The sequence below is a fragment of the Solanum tuberosum genome, unplaced genomic scaffold (assembly GCF_000226075.1).
Source record: "Solanum tuberosum cultivar DM 1-3 516 R44 unplaced genomic scaffold, SolTub_3.0 scf00241, whole genome shotgun sequence".
NCBI classification, from domain to species: Eukaryota; Viridiplantae; Streptophyta; class Magnoliopsida; order Solanales; family Solanaceae; genus Solanum; species Solanum tuberosum.
In genome coordinates this window covers 759,692-771,920 of record NW_006239165.1, presented here as the reverse complement: position 1 = coordinate 771,920, position 12,229 = coordinate 759,692, and the positions used below count along the sequence as shown (strand labels likewise).

Below are 12,229 nucleotides of genomic sequence, written 5' to 3'. Positions count from 1 at the left end.
TATGAGTGAAATACACCTCTAAAATCTCGTCACTTTTAGGAGTGTTTTCAACACTTCTCTCGACTTTTTATTAAGATCATCATGCTCCTACAAGAGTTTGAAACCACTTGTTATGTCATGTGACAGATCGTGGTGTATCTAAATTTAGTTAGTCAAGCAGATAGTGTTTTTAAGGTTTTCAATAGTTCGGAGACGAAACTAATAATTTGCACCAAGATTAAGGATGTTTTTAAGGCGTTCAATAATTCAAAGACTAATAACTTGCACCAAAATTAAAGATATTTTAAATAATCGATCAATTTAAAACCTTTAAAAGATGGTTGTGTATATATTACCACTTCATCGCAACCTTTAATACTAATATTAAATGTAAATGCACCAGCAATCCAGCATCATGTATGATTGAAAATTTTGGTTTCGTGTTATTATTAACTTGTTTGTACGTAATTTATAATCAAATGTCATTAATATGGTAAACATGTTTAAGGACGTGATATTACTTATTAGGATTGTTTTCTAATTTGTTCCTTAAAGAAGGATAAGGAGAATTCTAGTTTTTAGTTATTACTAGAATTTAATCACTTTTCATCAAATTAAATTAAACAAGACAGGTTCTAACTCTCAAAAAAGAAGATTTAATCCAATAGAAACAAACTACAAGAAAAATATGAAAATAATTAGAGAATTTGTCGACAATCTCCAGCTAATTTATTGCTAAAATGCTCCTAGCTAGTTGAATTTTCTTATAATTTATCACTAATCAGTAACTAAATGAGATTAATATAAAAATTTATTATTTAACTATGAAATTTTATCCTTTAATAATTTCTCGTTTTCTAGTAGTAACAATATATGCATTAGAGTAATTTGCAGGAAAATATCATTTTCCTTAGAAAGAAGTTTCAAAAACACCCCTAAACTTGACGCAAATTATAAGTTTCATCCTCGGACTATTGACAGCCTTGAAAATATCCTTCTACTTGACTAATTAAACTTAAATACACCCCTGATATACTCCAGATACACTTTCGATATGCAACAGGACATAGCAAGTGATCTCAAACTCTTGTAGGATCATGGAGTTCTTAATAAAAATCGAGAGAATTGTTGAAAACATCCCTAAATTGATGAGAATTTAAGGATGTATTTCACTAATATTGCAAAATTGGGGGTGTAATTAACTTCAATTAGTTAAATAAATAAGTGTTTTTAAGACTGTCAATAATTAAAAAATGAAACTAATAATGCGCCAAATTTACAAGTGTTTCTGATACTTCTCTCTTTTCCTTTATTTATAAACGTTTCTCATAGGATTCTCTGAACTAGTAATTGTCTGTGTCATTTTCAAGTCGACATTTGTACTAAATGGTTCTGCTATAGACAGCCATTTCTTAAGCTCCCTCAACCTATCATGAATTCGAATTGAGACTTCAATAATTGTCCGTTTGGCCATGCGATATAAAATCGTGAGAGTAATTTTTGGATAGTCACTCATGTTTGGGAAATTACCTAGGAATATCACTTATGTTTGTTTTAGGACCACAATATCATCCAACTTTACCTGTTTTCCGCAAAATATACTTGACACAAAAAAATATTATCTCTCTCCTAATAGGATATCATGTCACATTATTCCTTTTTTATTCTTAACATTTTTTTAATTCCTTTTTTATTATTAACACTTTTTGAAAATTCTTTAAAAACATTATATCCTTTGTAGTTTGACAATATGGTTACCTTATTACTCTAATGAATTAAAATATCAACAAAAAGGGAGTCCGAAGCTAAAAGGGTCATTTTTTTCCTTCAAAAAACAAAAAGGGCACATAAAAAAATTTTTAACCAAAAGGGCAAAATCCCTACTGACGGATCGATTTTCTTCTGATAAAAATTGACGTCGTTCCGTAAAAAGAAATAAAAACCGCTGCATTTGGAAGCGATTTTTTCAAAAAAAAAATATTTTTATTTCTTTAAAATCGCTGCTTTAGCAGCGTTATTATAAAATTAAAAAAAAATAAAAGTGAAATTGCTGCTATAGCAGCGATTTTTTGTTAAGGAATTAAAAAAAACATAAAGAACAAGTTTTAAATTACATAAATTTCCGGCAGCAGCCATTTAAAAAAAAAACAAGTTTTTTAAAGAAAAAATCGATGCCGAAGCAGCGATTTTCAGTTTTATTTCTTTTTTTTAATTTTCATTTAAATCTCTGAAAGGGTAAAGATTTTTTTAAAAAAAGCTTTTTATGAAAATCGTTGGCTTCAATTTTATTTATTTTTTAATTTTTATTAAATTCTCTGCAAGGGTAGGATTTTATTTTTTTTTAAATAATTTCCTAAACAAAATCGCTGCTATAGCATCAATTTTAAAGAAAAAATATTTTTTTGAGAAAATCGGCAGCGATTTTTTTTAAGAAATTATTTTAAAAAAAATAAAATCCTACCCTTGCAGAGAATTTAATAAAAATTAAAAAAATAAAAGTGAAAATTGCTGCTATAGCAGCGATTTTTTGTTAAGGAATTAAAAAAAACATAAAGAACAAGTTTTAAATTACATAAATTTCCGGCAGCAGCCATTTAAAAAAAACAAGTTTTTAAAGAAAAAAAGTTGCACTTTTGGCTCCGGACTCAACAAAAAGGTGCCATTGCCCATTAGTGCCCATATAAAAACATTATCTCGCTTGAAAAATCGGAGGAAGCCACATATTTTCTTGAAGAAGCGGAGGAGCTCATATTTGGATTTGCCGCCTAATCCCCTAGAACTAGGGTAGAAATTTTTGGGCTATGTAATTTTTTTTTACTAGGTAACATGGGTTGTCTAATTTATTTATTTTTAAATGTTAATAATGAAAAAGGAATAATGTGACATGGCATCCTATTAGGAGAGAGATAATGTTTTTTTTGTGTAAGTATATTTTAAGAAAAAGAGGTAAAGTTGGGTGATATTGTGGTCCTAAAACAAACATAAGTGATATTCCAAGGTAATTTCTCAAACATGGGTGACTATCCAGGGAAAAATTTTGATATAAAATTTTGAGATAAAGTTATTATTTTATTTGAACATGTAATTTAAACCTTTTAATGTTTTTTTATAAACATATAAACCCCAAAAGTTTTAAAACTATTAAAATTATCTCAAATTTTTATATAATTTTATTAAATAAGCAAAAGTTTATAAATTCGCATAATGCATTATCACAAAGTTATCTAAAAAAAATATAAGATTTGTTGATCAAACTTCAATTCAATAAAAACAATTTAACATAAGTAGTAGTGTGCTAATATAATCCTCCCACATAGTATAGACAATTTTCTCATGTTGAACTTGTATTTCTCAATCATATGACCGAGAAGACGAACCATCATTGTTACCTTGGAGCCATTTGTTGGTCAATATGGTTGGTAAAAAAATTTATAAAAATAATGAATTTGGTGCATATAAATGGTAAAGTAAGAATTGATTTGAATTAATAATAAATTTTATGTTTGTGAGAATATGTAATCGTTATATGAGATATAAATAGTTTAAAAATTAATGATATGAATTTTAAATTTATTTACATATGAAATAAATGACAAGTAGATATAAGTGTAGGGTTGTTTTTACAAAATATAAACTTGTGGTCAATTTTTATATTTAAAAATCTCAAATCATTAATTGAAATTCCCATATCATGTTTTTTTGAAGAATTTGGAATTTTATCTCATGATATCAACATGAAAATGCATGTCGAAACGTCTGCTAAGAATACCAAACATCAATAGGAAAAAAATCAACTAGAAATCGCATGAAGAAAACAATTGTTAAATTTGTTTGCACTACGAAAAACAGTTTTTAAAAGCAATAAATATACACATAAATAAATAATTTATGTGATACTTTTTTTAATTTATAATTTTTGTTTTATTCTTAATGTGATGTGTTGTAGCAACACTACTATAGAAGATTTATTTTAAATCATACACTTAATTTTTTTATATATGAATTGTGAGCAATTATTTTTCACTCAAAAAACTGGTTCAATCAAACTTGATTTTTTTCAAGGTTGAAGTAAAAAGTGACGAAAATATACGACCCAACAAATTTTTTAAAAAAGTACTTTATGACCAAACGTCAATCAAATAATGTCATATATATTGACAAAATTCTTTAGTAATTTAAAACATGTAGCACGGGATATGTTTTGTCTTATACTATTTACATACCAAAATTGATATTTTTACCATCCAGCAAAAAAACACATAGTTGATAGAGTGTTTTGATTGATTAATTAGTACCATACTAATTAATTCATTTTTTGTCGGTAACATGTTCCTTCATTTTCAAGTTTGTTGATAAATGATAGATACATGTACTTATGGGCGTTCGGTTTGGGTCGATCATTGATTAAAATCAAAATCAAAACTAAATCAACTTAATCAATTTTAAAATTACCAAAATCAAGCCAAACAAAATATAATATACATTGGTTTGATTGTTAACGGTTTCGGTTCGGTTTAGTTCAGCTATTTGGTTATCAATCATATACAAAAATAAAAGAAATAATTCATTCAAAACGTGAAAAAGTGATAACAATCCATTCAAAACGAAAAATAGTTAGAATGACTTACATTACAGAACTTTTGATCACTGAATTTACTATGAACAAAGCTTCAAAATTTACTATTTTATCCTAGAAGGAAGAAACAATGGCTTTTAGTCCCACAACGAATTGTCATAGACACTCATATACATGAAACCAATAAGATAAATGTTCTCACCTTGGGCATTTTTTCTTTCATAAGTAAATTATAAATAAATTTCGATGAAAACATATATAATATCTTTAAAATTGTTTATGAATTTTTTTTTATTATGTACGTAGAATAATAAAATATATGTATATAATTTGTCGGTTCGATTCGGTTATTTCTTCAAATTTTTTTAACAAAATCATAACCAAACAAAATACTATCGATTTTTTAAAATCTAAAATCAAACAAAATCCAACCCAAATAAAATTGATTTATTTAATCGGTTTAATTCGATTCTCGATTTGGATCGATTTTTACCTAAACAGTGAATACCATTATATATATACTGATGATTAAACTTGTCGTAGGGCCCACTAGATAAACCCTCACTGTGTAATAGTTTGCAAACTACACAGAGAATATAAATCGTACTAGGCAAGCCTTATGCGATAGTCGACAGACTCGTCTCAGAAGGAATTGAGAAGAGATCGATCCCGAATCATCTATGTGGATGGCCATCTTCCAAACCAACTGTCATTTCGAAGTACGGGCCTTTCACTAACTTTATACTTTTTTAAGCTGAATCATGTAAAACATGATGACTAATTAAGTGAAATTTAATAGTAGTACTACTTTTTTTTCTTTTTTTTTTGTTTTGTTGTATCCTTTGAAATATATAGTGTTTGAGTCAAAAAGCTACAAAGCAAAGAGTTTAGGGGGAAAGATTGAAGATTTCGGTAAAGTTTACGGCGAAAAGGAAAAGCTATTAATTCCACAAAAACAAAATGGATAACGGCTGCTTTACTTTGATTTTTCAGCTGTTGACTGTGTAATGTTCCATTTACAAATTACAAGGCAAACCAAAAATATTGCCTTTCTAATATATGTAGGGTGGAGCCAATCAAGGACGGAGCCATCATTATAATTATTATGGACCGATAGAACTCAATGCTTTTGGTTCAGATCTAATATTTATGTTATTAAAATATGTAATATATATATATATTCAAAACCTAGTAAACTATAAAGATTGTGATCCAAAATGCATAATTCAAAAATTCTGAATCAGACACTGAATCCGATGCTATTAACATGGATGTTGTGTTTCAAGTTCATTCACCTCAAATGATACCTTACATTTTTGCAAATATTGTTTTTTTTCTTTGGTTTTCCACACGGTATTTGTTATGCGCTCTAGGCCTGACTAAATGATCTAGATTTGCAAATGTCCCATATTAGGTGGTAAAGTGCTTTCAACCAAAGATGATTTTATAGCAGAAGTCAAATCTGAGACTTTTGATTAAGAATAAATGTGTACTTACTATTCAGCCACGACATTTGATGGTCATAGATATATGGTTTAGTATATTGACAAGGGGATGGGGGATCTCTTGATAATAAGTAAACTAGGGGATAAAGCTGACAACAGTTCCTTGCATAAGAGGGAAGTTAAAGATTCAAGCCAAGGTATTTCCACATAAGACAGTCAAGTAAAAAAAAAAAGAAGAGTTGAAAAGGGAATTGCTTCCAATCAAGAAATATAGATCAAATTAAAAGGAGAATCTTGAAAAGGCACACATATTACATACTCATCAAGCAACCCAATATACTTACTACCCTTTTATCATACATATATAAAAGAGAAACAAAATATTGATAAACAAACAAGTGGTAACTAAAGGGGGTCAGAGGGGGTTTCCAAGCCATGGAAGAAATGGTGGTGGAAGCTCTCCTCTTTGGTGATAGACAAGCACAGCTCCTTGCTGCAAGACAACTTGCTCAATTTTCCAACAAGCAAAGGCACAAAATAGCCGAAAAAGGCGTTGTTCCTCCATTGATTTTGATGTTGAGTACTAATGATTGTGAAGTCATTGAAGCTGCACTCTTTGCTCTGCTTAGCATAGCATTTCGCAGTGAAAGGTTAGCGCGTGTATATTTCATTCAGGGGTCTGTTTGGTACGAAAAATGACTTTTGTTATACCAAACATGTTAACGAATAGGAGTGTATCTATCGATACCTGTTTGATTTTCAGAACTGAAATGATGAATATTCTTGTTAATTTTTGCAGGAACAAGACACTCATAGCAAAATCAGGGGGTATAACAGTGTTATTAGATGTAATTCAATGCGAAAACAAGTTGTTAGTAGAGCTAGGAGTGGCATTTCTCCTGACCCTCTCTTCTTGTGGTTCAAACAAGATGGAAATTGCTTCATTTGGGGCTATCCCAATTCTACTTGAATTGTTAAATTCACAATCCTACAACAACATAAGCTTCCAGGCTAATTTGGATATCTTGTCAACACTTCACAATCTTTCAACTTGCAATCAGCTTATTCCTTCCATTGTTTCATATGGAGGGGTAGCTACCTTGATCCGACTAATCAAACTTACCTCGGAGTTGGTAATGGAAAAAACTGTGGCGTTGCTAGAGAATCTTGTTTCTTCATCAAGAATTGCACTAGAGGAAGCTGCAAGAACAGAGGGAGCAATCCAGTGTTTGGTGGAGGCCATGGAGGAAGGTTAGTTGCCTGATCATCTCATCTAAAAGTTTAAGTCATTAGAAATAGTGCACTTCTACTTAATGTTATTATGCCTCTTGAAGGTTAACCACGTGAAAATATTTTTGATTTTTCAAGTGGCACTATGATTTAAATCTATGACCTCTTGTCTGCTCGTAGAACTGTGTGACCACATTACCTAAACGCTTAAGTTGTTAGAGAGTGTAGAATGTTTAATTACTTGATTGTATTACTGTCTCAACAGGTTCAAGACAATGTAAAGAACATGCAGTGACAATTCTACTCCTAATATGCGATAGCTGCAGAGACAGATACAGAGGAATGATCTTAAGGGAAGGAGCAATGGCAGCATTGCTTCAGTTGAGCGTTGATGGGACAAGGAGAGCAAGAGACAAGGCAAAAAGACTGCTTTTTCTTCTAAGAGACTGTTCAAATTGTGGCCAAACGAGTAATCAGACGAAGAATATTGTGTTATTTGAGCAGATTATGAGACAGATTGAGCAAGTAGGAGAACCAGAAGGGATGTCACTAGCTCTCTTAGAGGAAATGATTTCAAAACTTAGAACATGACATTTTCATGTGATAGATGTTCAAGTTGTGTTGATAGTAGCAGTACAATTCATTTTCTTTCTGAGTTTTGGAAAGGGGTAAAGGATCAATCTGGTATGATTATTATATCATAATATCTGCACATAAACTTATAGGGTTTAGATAGTTTCTTACACTATTTTGCAAATATTGAAGTTAAGTTTTGAAATATTAGTTTGAGGAATATATCAAATGAAAAGTAAAAGTAATGTGAATTCATGTACAAAGCAACTTCAACTTCCACAAACTTTTGCAACAAGCCATGCATCATCCCAAAACCCGTGCTGATCTTATTATTCATCTTTAACCAAAACCACGAGGAAGTAAGACCTCCACACCTGGAATTTAAAGCATCTTTGTAGAGTATAGACTAAACCTGCAGGTATATGTAGAAAGTAACAGTTGTGTAACTAAGTGGGCCCTTTTACGGTGGCTCACTTGAAGAAAACAAGAGGAGCTCATCTCCCCAGTAGGACACGTTCTGCATTTACGTTTTACTCCCTCAGAAAAATTCACACCTAACACGTAGCAAATGTCATGGTCTAGAGTTACATCATTACTCTCTAAAAAGAATCTCTGGATGCATACACTTTCTTGACAACATTTCAGCGTGACTTCTTGTAAAATCCATAAGCAACAGCAACAACAGCCACTGCTCCAACGACGCCAATGGCTGTGTAAACTTCAGGTTTATCCCATTTTCTGAAACAGGATGGAAGTCTTCCCTGTCCCTTCTCTACCTCTTTTCCCTCAGCATTTGCATCTCTACAACAAGAAAATCCTGCAGCACCTTGACAACAGCCCTGACTAGCAGTTTCTACAGGCGCATTTCCTTTTTTGTCCACAGTGGTTCCACTGAGAACACTCAGCTCATTCACCTTATTAGTTATCTCAGCATGCAGTCCCATTTGGCCCCTATAGTTAACCAGGGTAAAGTGTATCACAACTGTGCTCCAAATAATATGAGAAAAAGAGCAAATATTTAACTTTTGAACTGCTTAACATTGCTTCCAACTGAAACTTAGAGAGATCAAAATAGAAGTTTTATAATGCTAGGAATTCACTTTTCTGTAATAGGAAAGGCATTATCTTTGGCACTCTATTACGTAACTAGTCAGCAAAATCAATCTAGCATTTCCCACCCACAATGACATTCATACCCGTCTTCAGATTGAATGCGGAGAATAGGCATCCATCACCAGCAAAAAACCAACAGAAAAAAAAAATAGATCCACTAACAAGATCAAAGATCCATTATCTTCTACCACTCTTTGTTTACTTTTGATCACGATAGTTCATTAATTAACATACAATAATTAAAGCTTTTCACAAGCAAAGCTCATGATCAAGCATGAAAAAATCTATGGGCTAAATTTTATTATGATTATCTTTTATGAAAAATTTGGCAACATGAGCAGATGAAACAATTATAGAACATTATCTTGAAATCACTAGCAAATTTTCTATTAGTGATGCCAGTGATTGACCTATTTTTAACTTTGGTGCAAATAACACAATTGAATTTAGCTTCAAGTTAACATTAAAGTCACAGTGAGTGGTTTTGTTAAGGCAGCAAAAAGATAATCTAGAATAGGTAAGTTTATATAGGGTTTCAACATACATGATATGTGTGTGTGTATGCATCGGTGCTTATGTATTTATGCATACTTTATTTTAGGATAGGTGGCATCTGAGACAACTTGTATGCACGTTTACTAATCTACAAGGTTGCTTGTCCAGCCAAACACATTCGTTCAACATACATGATATTTGTTGACCTTAGTTAGATTTATGAGATGAAATTCCTAATATGAGTAAGGGAGAGATCAAATCATTTTTCTTTCATAAGGATCATAATCATAATATAAGGCTATTCTTACCTCACCAACCTACACCAGAAAAGAAAAATGGACTGAACCAAATTTGTAACATCTATGAGCTATAGAAATTCAATAACATCTAAAACAGTACCAAGTTAGCACAAAGTCTATATTCTCTGTTTCATGCACTGAGGGTCATTTGGTTGGAGGTATTAGAAAAATTATTTCAACATTTGGTTTGAAGATTAAGAAAATAACCATTGTATAACTAATATCACTGAATGTCTAAACCAAGTTTTACTCAAGCGAGTTAGCATGTGGTGAGATGATTGATGATTAAAGGTAATGTGCAGAGCAAACTCTTTTTCCAGGCAAAAGCTCGCTTAATTTCTGATCATAATTACATTGAGAAAACCCAAAGCAGAAGAGTAAAATCTACATCTTATAAGCACTTTTACCAAGAAAAGCATTGGAAATATTTCCTTAAGATTAAGTTGACGAGGCCAAACCTCCCTTAAGCTAAATGAAGAATTTATAACAAATATAGAGCAAACCCCAAATTGTGCAAATGAGAAACAAAAGCAAAGCACATCCAATACAAACCTCCAAAGTCGTTCAAGGATTTTTCCCTCTCCGATATGCTCGTCCAGCAAAATAGGTACCTCATCTGGGGTAACATAGCCATACCTGCATTACGACAATGGACCACATATAACATATTTATAATAGACATTCTAATGAGGAGCTTCTCCACTTTGATCCATTTAACATGCCACATACTACTGAATTGGTCAAGAAACTGATGGAAACTAGAAGAGCACCTCAATAAGTATATAATTAGCTCTTACCAATGCCCAGCAATTTTCCCTTCTTTATCCGTACTGTAGATTATCACATTACCAGCATACTTGTGGCCACCAACATGTGAACAAGCAGCCACATGAACTTCGTTTTTCAAGTCCTTGGACTCAATTGCCTTGCTGAATTCCTCAATCAGAATTGGCCCACAGACACCACACCTTCGATCTCGATTATTGTGGGAACAGACAAAAACATAAGAACCACTTATTGGCTCCTGCAGTCCAGAAGTCCATGGCTTGCCACTCACAAGCACATCCTCAACAAAAGCATCAACATCTGACTCCTTCAAATTCCTTGATTAAAAGAACCAGACATAAACTCAAGTTCAAGGTAAGGTAATGCTTGGAGATGCATAGAATGGTTGGGTCAAATATGTTTCAACAAAATCACGAGGTAATTAAAAAAGTGAGCCCTTGGTCCTAACTAGTTTGTCACTTTTTGCTAACTAAGTGAAATCTAAAAGAGAAGTAAATCGAACTACATTAATTCATTTATTTTAAACTAAAACTTAGATATTGAGATGCAAAAATTGCCAAAAATATTACTCTATGAGATAAGTACAGCAGTATGGTATTTAATCATACAGGACTAATTTCTTCTAAAACAACATACTGTTGTGAGGAAAAAAGAATCAAGTGATGTTTATTTTTCTTTTCAAGATTTTAGACAGACTAGTTATGTATTTCATCACTTCTAGTCTACTACACACAGAATAATACAATGATATTTATAAGAACATAGAAGAATGTCGAAATCTACCTGTATTTGATCATATCAGGAAAAATCAGAACATCTCCATCCGATAGTCCAATGTCTTCACGTACTTCGCAAATCGTCAAAATAGTCTACCACAAACAATCACCGAGCCAATAAACGCATTAAACTCAGTATCACACTTGCAAAGCTAAAACCGTAAAACTACAGACAGCATTCCAATTGATCAGCGAAGTGGAACTATTATATTGTGTACTAAAAACTTCTCCAACACACATTGAAAAGCTAATAACGTAAACCTACTATTTGTGCATTCTAATCGACCAGCTAAGTATTCTTATACTTGTATTAAACTTTGAACACTATAAATTATAAACAAATGTTCAATAATGTTATTTCTACTAGTTCAAAAGTATTATCCATACTAGATCCAAAATAACCGATATGCTAATTTCTGAATCAAAAACTAAATCCAATAGAGGCGAAGTTCATTACTAACGTTGACTTAAGTAATCACTAACCTTGAGTTTGATATCATCCCTGCGAGCTTTAAGAGTAGCAGCAAATAGCTTCGGAAGTGGATCAGAGTCGGAGGATTCAAGATGAGAAGGCCAAACTTCATGTGATTTGTAGCAGAGGAATACGTGACGATCGTAGACGGTAGCAGTACCGGCAAGCTTAAGTTCATACATCTCTGGGCGCTGGAACCCAAACTTGACGTCGTCGGAGACGATTTCGTCCTCCGAGTTTCCGGCCATCGGTGTTTGTTAGAATTCGCAGAGAGAGAGAGAGTAGTGAAAGTAAAATGGGAAACGTGGAGAGAATGAGCCTATTGGAGTATTAAGTAGCAGGAATTTTTGACAAGTTACTTGGTCTTATGTTGCAAAACTCATAAGCACCATTTTTTTTCTTTGGACTATTTGGGAAAAGGTAATGAAAAGTCCAAATAAATATTTTTTTACTCCCTCCATGGTGATACTGTTTGACTTGACACA

General features: G+C 32.1%; 2 protein-coding genes across 2 annotated transcripts; one reads left to right on the top strand and one right to left on the bottom strand.

The window, feature by feature from the left end:
• The first annotated feature begins 6,221 nt into the window (after positions 1–6,221).
• Positions 6,222–7,885, top strand: LOC102592605 (U-box domain-containing protein 6). Its single transcript, XM_006357099.2, has 3 exons — positions 6,222–6,650; positions 6,800–7,251; positions 7,496–7,885. The coding sequence occupies exons 1-3, from the start codon at positions 6,436–6,438 to the stop codon at positions 7,819–7,821; spliced, it is 993 nt and encodes a 330-aa protein (XP_006357161.1). The 5' UTR covers positions 6,222–6,435; the 3' UTR covers positions 7,822–7,885.
• Positions 7,886–8,027: 142 nt separating this feature from the next.
• On the bottom strand, positions 8,028–12,111 carry LOC102592263 (altered inheritance of mitochondria protein 32-like). The gene is made up of 5 exons (XM_006357098.2): positions 11,756–12,111; positions 11,280–11,365; positions 10,508–10,813; positions 10,263–10,346; positions 8,028–8,754 (listed from the first exon to the last, which is right to left on the bottom strand). The coding sequence occupies exons 1-5, from the start codon at positions 11,990–11,992 to the stop codon at positions 8,445–8,447; spliced, it is 1,023 nt and encodes a 340-aa protein (XP_006357160.1). The 5' UTR covers positions 11,993–12,111; the 3' UTR covers positions 8,028–8,444.
• Positions 12,112–12,229: the final 118 nt, after the last annotated feature.